Source organism: Tenrec ecaudatus, chromosome 6 (assembly GCF_050624435.1).
Source record: "Tenrec ecaudatus isolate mTenEca1 chromosome 6, mTenEca1.hap1, whole genome shotgun sequence".
In the NCBI taxonomy this organism is placed as follows: domain Eukaryota; kingdom Metazoa; phylum Chordata; class Mammalia; order Afrosoricida; family Tenrecidae; genus Tenrec; species Tenrec ecaudatus.
In genome coordinates this window covers 162561009-162576762 of record NC_134535.1, presented here as the reverse complement: position 1 = coordinate 162576762, position 15754 = coordinate 162561009, and the positions used below count along the sequence as shown (strand labels likewise).

Here is a 15754-nt window from a genome sequence, read left to right as displayed (position 1 = left end):
GAGCACTCCCTTTAGGAGAGACAGACTTTAGATTGTTATTTGGAAATAGATATGCATGCTTCTCTATTTGTTTTACAAAGGCAAAATTGTAGGGCTCAATTCAACCCAGTCATTCTCTTGATGTGTCAGTTTAATAGTGAGTTTTGAAGAAGGCAGAATTCTAATTCTCGTGGAAAGAAAATTCCCAGTCATTAGTCAGTCCTAGGTAGCTCAGATTAATATCCCACAGCCGGTCTGCATTTTATACTCAAGGTGTAAACTCATCAGCAGTCATCCAACGTGAATGTTAGCTATTGCTTAGGGCTCTCCGTTGGTATCTGATCAAGTGCATTCTCAGACATAGCTCTGAGTAACATTTTAGGAACAATGTTGGCGCGGATATGCAAATTGCTGTGACCGCCATATTTCATCAGTCAATGCTTTGCTTGTATGTCCTGTGCCATCAGAATTCAATCTTGGTAGCTCTCATCCACCAGAAGCTGCACCCTTTGTAAAACGTTAACTCTTTATCTGGCAGATGTTGACATTAAAAATTTCAGGGTGCTTGAAACTTTTTACCGGTAAACCTATCATGTTTGTTGTAATGATGCTGCCTACTTTTGTGGCATGAGGACCAGGAGACCCTTAATAAATAGTGCGTGGTGGTGAGAAAGATATTGCTGCATCCTGGCAGGAACGTGATCCCTTTTCCATGCACACAGAAATTTCCAGCCTGTGATATTTATGACATTGCCTGGCAATTCTGAACCAAAGATAGCCTCTAATAGGATATGCCAGCTTGAATGAATGACCACTTCAACATCTCACTAAATAACTTGGTTCTGAATTTGTATTCATTTTTCAGATCTCATTCTCTGTTTTCATTTAGCAAATAAAATCAATGGCTATTGGGAATTAAAATTGGCGAACAAAAGGAATCTTTGTCCAAGTAAAACATTCTGAGAGCAAGCCCCTGTTGGGATAAAAGTGAACAATCTGTGCAAAGCTAGACAGTCATTTCACGCAGGGAGGCAAATGTACTTTGAGCAATTTGTCCCCTCGAAGGGTATGGGAATTCTGACTTGGTGGTTGTCTTCAAGCTTTGCATTAAATCAACCAATAAAAATCCACGCTATCTTATGAGCAGTTCCTTTACATTTCTAATCAACATACAAAAGAACAGCTTCCCAAAGATTATCTAAAAATGCTACACTCTGTTGTAATCTTTCCTGCGTGTCGCCTCCTGACAATCATCACCTGTATGTGTCTGGACTCTGGACGGTGCCCACGTTAACTTGCGTGGGTCTCTAAGGGCAGGAGCTGCAACTTGGAGGCAGATACTCTTCTGTGGGATTCTCTGTAGGATCCTGTCAGTCTCCATATCCCCACCATAAAAAATAGAAGGCAGCAACTTCCTCCAGGGGCTATTTGAAAGGAAGGCATCCTTCTTTGTTTCCATAGCATTTCTTAGCAGTATAGCCTACAAGTAACATTTTGATGACTATGGTAAGCAAAAAGAACTCTTACGTGTTGCCATCAGCTCATGTACTCCCTGCTAACCAATAGGTTGGTGGTTCAAGTTCACCCAGAACTGCCTGGGAAGAAAAGCCTAGGGATTTACTTCCAAAAATATCAGTCATTTAAAACCCCATGAAACACAAGCTCCCAAGTTTAAATCAACAAAAACAGTGTATTTTCAGGCCATGGAGATGCAAAGGCCAGAGAAGAACCGATTTGGTGCTTTGTCCAGAAATCTGCATTCCTGCACATACACTCCGCCTGTGCCACATAAAATGTCAATTGTACCACCAGGGCCAATGGCCTCACTGAAGTTTCTGTAACGTTCTAAAATTCTGATATTCAGTTACCTTTTGGAACAGTTCTATTTAGGGGACGTGTCTAAGAAAGTTAAACAATTTAGAAAAGAAAGAAAGATTTGGCGAAAACGCATTCGGCATGCTGCAACTTGGCGTAAAAATCTCAATCCACAACTAAAAAGACTGAGAGATGGGCGATATCTGTGTGTGAGGTGCACTACACTGATCAGGAATTGAACCCAGGTCTCCCGCCTGGAAGGTGATAATCACAGGAAAGGTTTTTCGGGTAAATTTTTCATTATATTTGTGAGTCTTTTCTAAAGGCTTTTGTTTCTTTTCCTTGTCTGAGAAAAAAAAGATAGGGTGTTACTATAAAGGCACATTATGCAGTTAAATAATTACTGTGAGATAGCCTGAAACACAAAATTTGTGAATTCTCAAGCAGTAACGAGAGGATATAATGGAGAAGATACTCTTACTTTAAAATAGGAACCATTAGAACGCATCCAATCAAGAATCTGCAGACGAGTTCTCTCACAAGAAAGATAATGTTATGGATACAGAAACATAATCGCATGCTGACTATCAAGAAATACAGCCTGGCCACTCGTGAATCAGAGCTCCTCCCTCACGCTGTGCTATTGTGCAGAAGAACAGTGACTACAGAGATGCTGCCAGAAGGGAGGGACCACTACAGATGAGAAGACAAAAAATTACAGTAATTATAGAAATACAAATGAGCTACTGTTTTGCAAACAAATATTAGAGAGCCTACAAAGTGTGAAAAAGGCAGAGATATAATAAGATTTGAGAAATGGAGCATAAGATTGAAGACAGGTGTTAGACACTGAATTTCTGGTGCTAAAAACCAGAGGTAGGCAGAAGCATGCTTCTGCGTTCTTGCACTTTCATGCTAGATTAGTGTGGATTGAAAAAGGACTGCAGATGAATGATGAAAATCAACAGCCTGAAATGGTTAGGGTCATGGGGTACCAGAGCAGCACCATCCAAAAGGTCATCCATGGATAAACCTGATGTACACCAGGAAACACTGGTGGTTCATTGATAGTATTCTCACCGTCATGCTGGAGACCTGGGTTCAATTCCTGATCAGTGTACCTCACACACAGACATCACCCATCTCTCAGGGGAGGTTAAAACCAGTTCATGAAATCCCTACTGTCCATAATGGTCCAACCCCCAACTGATCCAGATGGTACCTGGACAACATTTCATTTCACTGTGAATGGGCTCAACAGACACTGGTGGCTGACTCCACGCTAGCAATAACACCACACCTGAGTCAAGTGACCTAATGCATGCTTTTAATATAAGGAAGAGTAAGTATATACAGGTACACGTACATATATACATAGGTATACATATATACACATAGATTATTGCTGTATTGTCATATAGCTAGAATGTTTACATATGACCTTATAAATGATAACAGAAAATACATTCTTTCTTTTTAAAAAAATACTGTTATTGGGGGCTCTTACATCTCTTATCACAATCCATACATTCCTCCAGTGAGTCAAGCACATTTGTACATATGTGTGATCATCACTTTCAAAGCATTCTCTTCCCACTTGAGCCCCTCACATCAGCTTGGCATTTCTTCCCCCACCCTCTTCCACCCACCTTCCCTCATGAACCCTTGATATGTTATAGATTATTTTTTCCATATCTTACATTGTCCGCCATTGCCCCACATCCACTTTTCTGTTATTCATCTCCCTGGGAGGGGGTTCTAGTTTGATCCTGGTGATCTGTTCTCCCTTTCTCCCCACACCCTCCCCTAATCCTCTAGGTATCTCTACTCTCCTGGTTGGCCCTGAGGGGCTTATATATCCTGGATTCCCTGTCTTGCAGACTCTTAAATGTAGCAGTGTGCAGGTTCTGGTCTAACCTGATTTGTAAAGTAGAAAGGTTATGATAATGGGGTGAAGAAAGCACCAAAGAGCTAGAGGAAAGTTGTGCGTTTAATCGGTGCTATACTGCCACCTGACTGGCTCATCTCTTCCCTGTGACCCTTCTGTGAGGGAGTGTTCAATTGTCTACAGATGGGCATTGGGTCTACACTCCATGACTCCCCTCCCCATTCACCTTGTGGGGTCTACAGTCCATGACTCCCCTTCCCATTCACCTTATTCTGAGCCTTAGATACCTGATCCCATTGACACCCCATTATCACACAGGCTGATGTTTTTCCATGTGGACTTTGCTGCTTCTGAGCTAGATGGCTGCTTGTTTATCTGCTAGCCTTTAAGACCTCAGATGCTATAACTTTTGATAGCTGGGCACCATAAGCTTTCTTTACCACATTTGCTTATGCAATCTTCAGCATATCTTCAGTGATCATGTTGGGAAGCTGAGCATCACAGAACGCTGGATTGTTAGAACAAAGTGTTCTTGCATTGAGGGGAGTACTTGAGTTGAGGCCCAATGTCTATCTGCAACCTTAATTCTTAATATATAGATATGAGTACATAGTTCTATTCCCCTCTCATTATAGATATATTTACATATGTACATGCCTGTATTTAGGCCTCTATAAATGTCCTTTGCCTCCTGGTTCTTTCATTTATTTCCTTTTTACTTCCTCTTGTCCCACCATCATTTTAGGCCTTCATTCAGGTTTAGTAATTCCTCGCTGCTACATTGCCGTTGATTGAGCCCTGCTAGGCATCCTATGACCTTCCTTCCATGGATTTTAGTTCTCTTGTTGTTCCCTTGTCTCTGGGTTGGTTCCCCACACCCCTTCCTTTCTCCCACCTCCCCTTCTCCCGTATCCCCCCCGGGGCCATTGGTCCTGTTCTTTTCATCTCTGAATTATTTACCCCACCTCTCTTATCTAGATAGACATGCAGATACATTAAAAAGGGCAAAAAACAGGCAAATCCAAATAAAACAACAAAATAATAACAACAGCAGCAAAACCAAATACAAAATAACAATAACAAAAAGAAAGCCACTGACAAAAATGGAAAAGCCTGTAACTAGTTCAAAGTCTCAAGGTCTCTTGTAGGGCACATATATATTTATTATGCTCATGGTCTCACTGGTTCTTGGTCTGCTGTTCCCTTGAGCATTATATAGTGCCCCTCCTTGTCTCTTGTAATGACTTGTGCCTTGAGATCAATTTTTTCAGAGATTAAGATGGCCATCCCTGCTTATTTTGCATTGCCTTTTGCTTGGTATATTTTTCTTCAGTCTTTAATTCTCAACCTGCTTTTGTCTGCAAGCTTGATATGTGTCTCCTGTAGGCAGCAGATCAATCAGTTATGTTTTCTGAGCCGGTCTGTTAGCCTCTGCCTTTTAATGCCTGAATTCAGTTAATTGATATTCAGTGTTATTACATCTATCTGTGGACTCTGTAATTTCATTTTGTACCTTTTGTGTTGGGTGTTTTCCTACCCACCTCTCTTATCAGTTTGTGCTGTGTATGTGGTTCATTCTCTCCTGGTTTCCACTATTGAGCTAATGCTATCTTGGGGTGTTTTTTCCCTTTGTTGCCCTCTGGGTGGAGTGGTTCTATGTGATGGTCACTTATTTGTATTCGGTGTGTGTTGATCTTCTGCTCATACTGGGTTGGCAAGGATCTTTAGTAGGTTTCTTTATATGTATTCTTTGAGTTTTTTCCTTGTCTGGGAAGACTCTTACTTCTCCATCTATATTAATAGAAAACTTGGCCGGGAATAGCATTCTTGGGTTTGCTTTATTTCCCTTCAATTTTTGGAATGTTACTCCAATAATCCAATACTCTGAATAAAATGTAATGAGGGAATTGTGTGCACAGTGTTGCCTCAATCTCCCCTAAGTGCTATTTTCTTCATAACAATGTTTTTTCTATTTCAATTTTATTTCAGAGCATCGTGGGCCACAAAAAATTACCTCAGTGGTCACATGCAGCCCACAGGTTGCTAGCGTCACACTCTTGCTCTAGGTCACTGGTGTGATTCTCTGCCTCCTCAAGTCTTTTGGCAAATTCTGTTAATTGGCTACTGGATTTTGTTGCTTCATCCCTTAAAGCTTGTATTTCCTGTTGGTGTGTTGCCTTTATTTCCTCTATCATTTCATCCTTTTTCTGTATTGCTTCTCTCATATCCTATATGACTCCAAGTAGCATTCATTCTGAACATTTCTTTCTGTTGCAGGTCAATGTCCACTTCTATGCAATGTCAGTAGGTTCATCATTTCTTCTGGCATTGTCTTCTGTTTATCCTGCTTTTTTGTTGAGGCTGTTGAAGCTGATTGCAGTTTACGTGTTGTTTTAGAGGAGCCTGGTGCCATCTTCCAGATTTGAAGAGCACTGGGCTTTCTCTTGGGGGACTGATATGAGTTCTTCTACGAACCATCTGCAGGTAGCTGCACTGGAGAGACAGGCTACTGCTGTATCCTACTGTGGTTTCACTCTTACCCTAGCCAGTCAGTTTTCTGTTATTTGGAATGTGGGTTGGGTAGTCCTCTTACGGGATGCTGGTCAGGTGGTTGTGGGCCCACGAAGGTGGAGTTTCAATGGATGATCTCTCAATAAGCCATAGTGGTGTGTCTCATGGTGCTTAGAGTGCCTCAGGTGGCACGTCATGTTTCCCTCTGCAACTGGGGTGCTGCAGAGGGTGTGTGGGTGTACCCCACTTTGTACACCCACAAAGAGCACCATAGATGGCAGGCAGAGTTACCCTAGTTGGAGAGATTGCCATGGAGGTTGGGTGGATGTTTCTGCAGCAGCATAGAGCACCACCGGTGGTGGGCATGAGTTCCTCCACTCACTTGTAGAGCCTTGGGGTGTAGGCTGGAGTTTCCCCAATTTGAAGCAGAGATCTCCAGCTGCTTGGGGTACGGTGGAGGATGGGCATGATTTCCCCAGCTGCATGTAAAGCCAACACGTGTGAATGGGGCTCCCCCTACTGGGCAGGCAGAGTTGCCTTAGGCAGAGGGGAGTGGCCTGGAGGCTGGTAGTGGCTTGTGAAAGGAAAGAGAGGGAGAAGAGAATAAAAATAGGGAAAGGAGAAAGCAAAGACAAGAAAAAAATAAAACACACACACACACACACACACTGGAAAATGCAAAGACAAAAGTGAAAACAGTCAAAAACAGTAAATAACAAAAAAGGAAAACTGAATCTGCTGAGACTGTGGCAGGAGAGAGAGAAGAGGTAGAAGAAGGGGTAACAAAGAAGAAAAAGTGAAAGAAAACAAGGAAGCAAAAAAAGAGAAGAAAAAACAGATAAAGAGATAGCTGAGCTCTATGTCATGTCGTATGTAGCATTGCCTTGTGGTGTGGGCAGCACTGGCACAGGGGCAGGCTGGAGCTCTCCCCACTGGGTGGGTGGAGTTTTCCTAGGCAGACAGTAGGGGCCAGGGAGCCAGCAGTGGCGTGTTGAAGGAAAGAGAGGGAGAGGAGAGAAACAGAAAAGAAGAAAGAAAGAAGAAAGAGAAAAAGGGAGAAAGACATAACTGCTTGCTAAGATTGACTGTGGTGGGAAAGAGAAGAAAGAGAAGAGAAAAATAAAGAGGGAAGAGATCGCTGAGCCCTGATGCCCTGAATGTGGGGCTGGAGGGGTTTAAACCCTACCCCAAGGTGGCACATTTGTGTGCCCTTTTAGTGCAGGGTCCCACCGGTGTTGGGCGGAATTGCCCTACATTGGCAAGATCACCATAGAGGCCAGACTGAGGTTTCCTCAGCAGCGTGGAACTCTGTAGAGGGCGGTCACACCTGCCTTGTGTGGATTTCCATCATAGGGTCTCCTCTATGGATCCTCTTTCTTGTGTCCCAGGAGATCTACAAGCCTCAGAGAAGGCACAAGGTTTCGAAAAAGACACCTCTCTACCACAAGAAGCTTAGGAGAAGTAAGTGGGTCCTGGGCACAGGCTAGGTTTGCTCCAGGTGAATTGGAAAGCATGTGTGGAGGCCATCCTTCAGGGAATCCTTCAATTTTTTTTTTGAGACCATGAATGATGAGGAAGACCTACCGCACTACTTCCTTGAATTGCAGATAGCTGTGGGTGAAGGTAAGAGAAAGATGGGGTTCCTGTAACTTCTGTAAAGAGTTAGCGTCTCAGAAACTCACAAGAATAATTCTATCCTGACCCGTAGGGTTGCTATGCGCCAGCGCCGACTCTATGGCAGTGAGTTCAAGTAAAAAATAAAGACTTCTGTATATAGCCCCAACTAGTAAGGAAAACATATTTGCCCATATTGAATGCTGTTCTTGGACAATAAATTAAAAACATAAAACAAAAGAAATAAAAGATTGGTTTGGCAAGGACCTGATTGAGGACTAAGAAAGCAAAAGAGTCTTAGCATCATTGATCAAGTCAAAGTAGTTCTTGAATGTAGAACTCAGAATAGCCTTCCTTTTACAACTGGTGTAATATTTATCAACTTGTTCTCTGTAAGTCTTGAGTGTGTCAAAGGGCTCTACCATCCTCTGACGTCACAGAGGGGAGGAGGGTCAAGCTCAACAGCCCAAGGCTGATTCCTATGAAGTAAAGGTCAGACGTGTGTCCATCCTCCAAACACTTTTCCAATTCCCACATCACACTCTACTTCTCTGCTGATTTGATAAAATCCAGTGACCATGTGGAACTCACAGACAATATGCACAATAATGGGATTTTTTAGGGAAGGAACAGGTTATGTACTTCAGGATCAGAAAAGCCTCAGGATGTAGCTATTCAATGAGGACAGCTTCTTCACAGCAGTGTCCACATGGATACTTCTCTCTGCCCTTCAGCCTCTTGGTCTCATTGCCCTTTGACTGTTGCTCTGACCAGGCAAGTATAACCATGCTCTTTTAGCTTTATTGATAAGTGTCCAGAGGTACCCCTACTCAGTCTGAAAGTCTCAGGCTGATCATGCTCCGATCTGGCACTATGGATGGGCAAACTTAGCTCCACTAATTGCCCAGAGGCATCTCATTTGGCCAGAAAACTTCCCCCTGGGGTCACTCAGCTTTCTCCTTCTTTGGACATGGAAGCTCATCACATGGCCTCTGGTTGGTCTTTTGCTACTGTTGCTCAGTTGCTTCTTTCTGTAATTCATTCTCAGAAAAACATTACGGCTCTCTTCTCTATTTCCTAGGTCCAGGAGGTTCTCAGCTCAAGGATCCCTGGTTCAAAGAATCCACTCTACATATGGATTTGTTTTTCTGAGTGGTCATGAGGTTCAATGTTATTGCCTCTCTATTGGCTTATTTTAAGCCTAGCAGAGTGGGATAACTATTCAATCTCCTGATTAGGGTTACATACACCTTATTGTCATGGTCCTAGTCCCACAAGGGTGCCACACGTACTTTATTTACGTTCTTAACAAACTATTCAGTACCCTTAGTGGGCCACAGACACCTCATTTGCCTAGTTCTAGCCAGACATTTGGTGGAAGTTACATGTTTATAGCTAAAGCATTAAATTATTACATAATTCAATGTACTGCACCCTTTTAACAATATTAATCTTGAAGCATTTTTATTGTTAATGAGGTAACTAAGGAGGTGAAGTCAGAAAGCCTACACATCTAAAGTTCTGCTGCCTCACGAAAAGGACCTAAGGTTGGTCCAATTGTCAGAGGTTACGGTCTTCCCTTCAGCTCCAGAATGAATGCATATCAATACTTGAGATTCACGGTTTCTGGACTCCACTTAACAACCCCAGTTTTGTTTACTCCCATTTTAGTGAGTTTCCAATAGTCATATCTATGTCCTACTTCTACTCCCAGTTTGAAAGCTTAAAGTTCAAGTTCCCAAACTGGCTACAAGAGACATCCTTCACCTTTGTCACAATATTTTCTCTACTATGTATATTTACCCATTTTATTGAGCTTATTTCCCCATGCTATTTTATTTATTTATAGCTACTTATTCTGTCTACATACTCTTCTCTTTCCAACTTCCCTCGTGACTCTTATCTCAACTGCTCCCTTGTCTCACTGGCCATCAGCGCATCTTTCAGATGGAACCCCAACCTGGATCTCTCTACCTGTTCACAGTTTCTGCATCTATTCGCAACCTTCTGTAGTCTTACTACCAAACTAAAATAAATTTGGAAGGGAAAAAAAATCACCAAATTACATGCGTGAGTGCCAATAGAAATCCACGAGCTATAACTTTAAATGGGTTTCTCAGCAACATGTCTGTAGTCCATAGCTCTCTCATTTGCCTAACACCATTCCCAGTCTTTGTTCTTCATTCCATGATTCTGCCTGACTCCTTCTTCCGGTGTGTGACTACATGTCTACTTCACGGGGACAGTAGAGAATATGTTCACTGCTGGCCTGAGCTTCCTGCTCCCATCATCTAAGACATTTATTTGCATTCACACCATTACCCACTTCATCCCCTCTCATTTCAATGGAGGAAACATCCCCCCTTTCATCCGACCTACTGTTTGCTTCTCAGGAGTTTTGCTCTACACTGACTATGTCTGCAGGTTTTTAAATATTAACATTGAAATGCCTCACACTGAGTTAAAAACTCCTGGTAGTTTATTAATACTTCATATAAACTATTTAGCAACCTGAACAAATAGTCACGACTACCTCATTAATCCGTCCATCCGTCCATCCATCCATCCATTCTCCCTCTCCGCTTGCTCTCAGCCACACGAGCATCCTTCAAGTCTTACCAAAATCATCCTGTATTGTTTTTTAGACTTGGTCTTAGGTCCCTAATTCCCTTTGCTACCAAGCTTCTTCACATTCTCTCCTTTCCCCCACCTACCTCTCATAGATCAAGTTTTTCCTACTTATTGTGAAATGTGAGCCTTCTGGCTGCGGAATCTAATGGATACATTTCACTTAAGCATTTCTCTCCGCTGCCTTCCATAATAATGTATTTCCCTGCTATTGTTATTACTTGAAAACTCCTCCTTGACTTGTTCTTGAGCTACTGTCCCTGAGTTCATCCATGAAATGTCAGTGTTCTCCAGGGTTCTGTCCCCATCTTCTTCTCTGGGTGATCTCATCTATTCCCATAGTTCTGTCACATAGCCTAAAATGTATGTCTCAGCACAAATATCTACACTGCACTTCCCATCCTTATCTCAGGGCCCACTGGAGAACAGCACTGAAATATTCCCAAGCTAAACTCATCCTTATCATTAAGGAGCCCCGGTAGCAGTGGGTATACATTGAACTGCTAACTGCAAGGTTCCCAGTTTGAAACCACAAAGGCCTCTGCAGAAGAAAGACGGGGCTTTCTATTCCCCTAAAGAATGATCAAGTCAGAATCTCACAGACTCTGTCCTTTAGAGTCTCCGTTGATTGACTCAATGGCAGTGTTTATTTTTGGGTTATCTTTACCTCACAATATATATATAGACCAAGGCCCAAACAGGTAGACATTCTCACCCTGAGATCTTCTACTTGTTGGCAGGAAAAGATTCCTATCATTGTTTACTTTCACCACATACTCAAGAATTGTGCGTGGTGGAGTTTTCACATGGTCTTCAGCAGCACTTTTAGCACTGAAGTTGTAGTTACCACTTTAGTGAATACTTTTAAGGAAAATTTCAAATATTCAGTGTACGTGATGACTTTAAGGTGGTCATTGTGAGAAAGATGTTGTTTATTAGTTAGGGCTAACAAGAGGAGACTGTATTTTGTTCTCTTATTATGAAGGCAGCAGTGGAGTTTTATCTGTGTTTCCAGTCAGCTGTCCATCTATACTGAACTTCTAAGACTCTGCTAAGGTTTTGTCTACTCAGGATGACTCATTTTCTCCTAGAAATAATATCTAGAGGTTTTCTCCCTGAAACAGTCTAAATATATTTTTTCTCTGCAGGGTTCGGATTCAGCCTGAATCTTTGCTAATATTCACCCAGATATGACAATCCGCACGGGCTAGTAAAAAAGGGAACACGGTGAGAGATTTCATTATATTTACTCTCTAATTCTTTTATTATCATTGGGCATGTCAGTCTCTGGGTTGAATTGACAATGAAGGAGTTCAGTATGAAAGAAATCATTTTCTAAGTAATAGCCAACTTGAGCAGACTCCAGTAGTTCCTGCTTATCCTAGAGACAATAAAACAGACATATTGGTTTGAGTAAGAGCATCGTTTCCACACGCGCAGATTAGAAGTTTTAAGCACAGTCTGTACTAGAACATAGTTTAAGTTAAGGAACACAACTTTTAGTTGGCTCTCGTGATGTGACCACAAAATAATAAGTTCAACTTGTTACCGGACAGAAAAGAACTTACCCATCCAAAAGGAAGTTTCCTTTTTCTAAAGGACTTTCCTTAAGGAATTATTATACACTTGTTTTAATTATGCTGTCAATAAAAAAATCGCCTTCAGAATTGTTTTTAGAATATGTGCCACCATCTTGAAAAAAATGCTTGTCCTTGAGCATTGTTCCGTTGGCTCCAACTCCCAGTGGCCCTATCTACAACAGAAGGGAACACTGCTGGGCCCCGTACCATCTTCCCCATTGCCACTGTGTTTGAGCTCGTTATTGCAACCACTGTGTCCATCGGTCACGTTGAGGGTCTTCATTTGTGTTGTTGTTGACCCTTTACTTTTCTAAACATGATGTCCCTTTTGAAAATCCTTGAAAGTCCCTAATCAAAACCAGTGCCGTTGGATGGATTCTGACTCATAGCACCCCTACAGATGGTTTCTGAAGCTGTGAGTACTTGTGGGGGGAGACAGTCCGTCTTTGTTCTGGTTAGCAGTGCAAGGCTTACCCAACAGCACCACCTGAAATTCCTTAATGGGGTATGTTGTTATTCTTTGAAGAGCGCTGCTGTGAACTTTGAAAACGATCAAAGGAAATTTGGTATTCGGCCTGGTGAGTTAGGCAAATGATATAATCTGGGTAAAAAAATATAATGATATTAAGATTTGGCTGTAAGCTACCAAGTCTTTTCTTTTAAATTTCATGAATGGTTCTGAAATCAGTTCCAGAGCCTATGTGAATATCATTTAGAGGTTTATTTTATCTTTCCTTTAAGGGGAAATATTAATAGGGTTATTTACACTCAAGGATGCTTTTCTAAAATAATCTGAATTACTTTGTAGTCATTCTTGAGAATGTCTTTCATTTCATTAGAGAGACTATTTATACATCACGATTTCAGAGGGTAAGGCTAGGTAAGTGAAGAGAGAAGGGAAAGAAATTCAAATTAAACACAGGAGACAGACACGGGAGCAGAGAAACTGGAGTGAGAATAGATTATCTCAAAACATTTAGGCCACGGAATGGGTGAAGGTAACCTAAAAGACTCCAAAGATTCAGACTCTGAGGAAACAATGTGTAAAAAGGAAATGTGAGGGGAAATATATCCAAGGGACATTGTATAAGGGAATTAGAGACTTAGCAATAGAAAGTGTTTTGGGAACCCAGAATTGTTCTGGAAAAGAGTTGAGAATATCTGTCACCCATTATCTTATCAGGCTTTCATCCAGCTCTGATGTTCTATACTTTGGCAACTCCACGATGCAAGGATTAAAACACTAATATAAGTATAAATCTATTGCTAAGAGGTCAGAAGTAAGAGGTCAGAAGTATTTTCAAAGCTTTTCTTTCAAACCATGCGGGGGCTAATTGAGGCTCTGTGGGCCATGGGTGCAAGGGGCTTCTGCTTTCCTGGGATGCACCCTGGAAATGACCACTGACTTTCAATCTGAGCAACCACACCTGAGGAGTGACTGGTTCATTTATTCCAGTCACCACGTTACCATAACTTATACTTCACGCTGAAGTTTTAGGAAGGGAGGATAAAAAAAAACAACCCAAACCAAACATTCCTTTATACTAGAAAATGCTCATTACTGCTTTACTATCTCTTATCAGCATTACTCTGTTTCTGTCTTCCCACCATGGAGACCATCCATTGCTTTCTAAATGACAGAGTTAAAAGAGCATGCCCTTTGGTAGAATATATTTTGTGTTTTCTCCAAAGAACAAACTTCAAAATAAAATAAGCACAATGAGTCCATTCTAGTCTATCTGACCGAGGAGCTGGGCAAAGAAGGGAAGTCAATGAGGGGGTGGGCATTAATGGCAAATGGGCTCCAACCCTGTCTCCGCTTCTAATGTCTTCTCTGTCTTTAGCTTAGGTCCTTGGTGCTAAGTGTCCTACATATTAAGTTTTATGTTATGGAATGCACTTCAGTGAGAAGTCCACTTAGCCGCTCTAAAGCCATCAGAAACATCTTTTAAGTGTTTGTTCCAATTGAAAGCAAGAAGGGACGTTGCTTATCATCATCATCATATCGCCCAATCAGTACAAACACGTATGTGCCCCCACTACACACCTGTTCAGTTTTTGTACTGCAGTAACTCATGTGTTGTGGTGATGCTGGAAGCTATGACCATGGTATTTCACATACCAGTGGATTCATTGATGCTAGACGGGTTTTAGCAAGGATTCCAGACAAAGACAGAGTTGGAGGAAAGGCCTGGTGATCTACTTTCAAAAAGTAGCTACTGAAATTTTATGGATGGCACAGAGCATTGTCTGACTCTCTTCCTTTGGGAATATCATTATGAAAACCCAACTCACTCCCATCAAGTCAATTCTGGCTCATAGTGAACCCGTAGGACAGAGTACCGCTACCTCTGTGGGTTTCTGAGACTGTACTCTTTTAGGAAGTAGAATGTCCCATCTTTCTCCCATGGAACACCTGGTAGTTGCACATTACTTCCATGTGGTTAGCAGCCCAAGGTGTACCTCCCTGTGCCACCAAAGCACCTGGACACCTCATTAGGAAGAATATATCACCGGAGAAGGGCGTCATGTTTGACAAATTAGGGAGCCAACAAGGGAGAAGGAAACCCTTGGTGGAATGAAGTGGCGCAGTAGCTCAGTGATAGTCTCAAAGATGCTCGCATTCGTGAGTGTGATGGAGGACTGAACAATGCTTTATTCTATTGTATGTGAAGTCACCATGAGTCTAAGTCCTCTCCAGAACAGATACCTATGTGTCTGTGATTGTGCTAACTGTTTTACATTTATTATCTTATTTAATACTCTCCACAATGCCATCTACTTTTAATCTGAAAATTGAGAAAATTGATAATTGAGAGATTAGATACTCAAAGTGACACATTGGAAATTGAATTTGGTTCAAGGCTAGACTCTATTTTCTTAACCATTGTACTATATAACTTCTACTGTAATATTTTTCATCTTAAAGTATATTATCCAGGATTGTATTGAATGAAAGCCCACATAGTCATTTTCTTTATTTGGATATTAGTAACTTCAAAATATACTTGGGAACAAAAAAAAAAAGAAAAATTAGCCACATAAGGCAGCATGGGGGAAATTCGGGGGTGATAAATTCAGGAAGGCAAGAAAGGAGGTCTTTAATTGAGAGGTCTTTAATCGCTGGTCTAGTGTGTGGCTACATAGAAGAAAGATTAGGCCTTTGCTGTTGTTTTGGACAATTTAAGGGGCATGGTCAAGGGATTGAAGGGAAGAAACATAGGACATTGATCATGACCACCAGGCACTTCCTTATGACAAACCTGACATTGCTCTACACCACTTGCAAATGCCAACTGATTTAATCCTCATAAGTGCTCAGTGGGGTAGGTACTGCTGATGCTGTTGCCGAAGAATCTGAGGCTTCCTACCAGGCCTCTATCTTGAGCTCCAGTGCACATCTCTGAACAAGGTCCCTGGACTAATACAGCCTGCTTGCCATCTCTAGTTGGAAGCTGAGTAATTTGATCCTTCATCCTCTGTCTTAAATCGACTGCTCCAACTTCTTTCTCTCTATTATTTCGTGCCAAGTTCACCCTTCTACTTTCCAAGGCCAAATTTCTTGTTGTCATCCTTGTTTTCTTTTTTCACTTTCACATTCCCTCCCCTCCCCAAATGGAATTTCCCCCCCAAAGCTATGTACTGTATATACTCGAGTATAAGACAACCCGAATAGCAGCCGAGGCATCTAATTTTACCACAAAAACTACATAAAAATGTGCTGAAAAACTTGGCTTAT

General features: G+C 41.7%; 1 protein-coding gene across 1 annotated transcript; it reads right to left on the bottom strand.

Annotated features, from left to right (window-relative positions):
- Window positions 1-263: 263 nt before the first annotated feature.
- PTER (phosphotriesterase related) lies at window positions 264-12234 on the bottom strand. The gene is given in 3 exon segments (XM_075553408.1): window positions 264-486; window positions 11686-11816; window positions 12223-12234. Coding segments are annotated over 3 exon segments (366 nt in total).
- Window positions 12235-15754: the final 3520 nt, after the last annotated feature.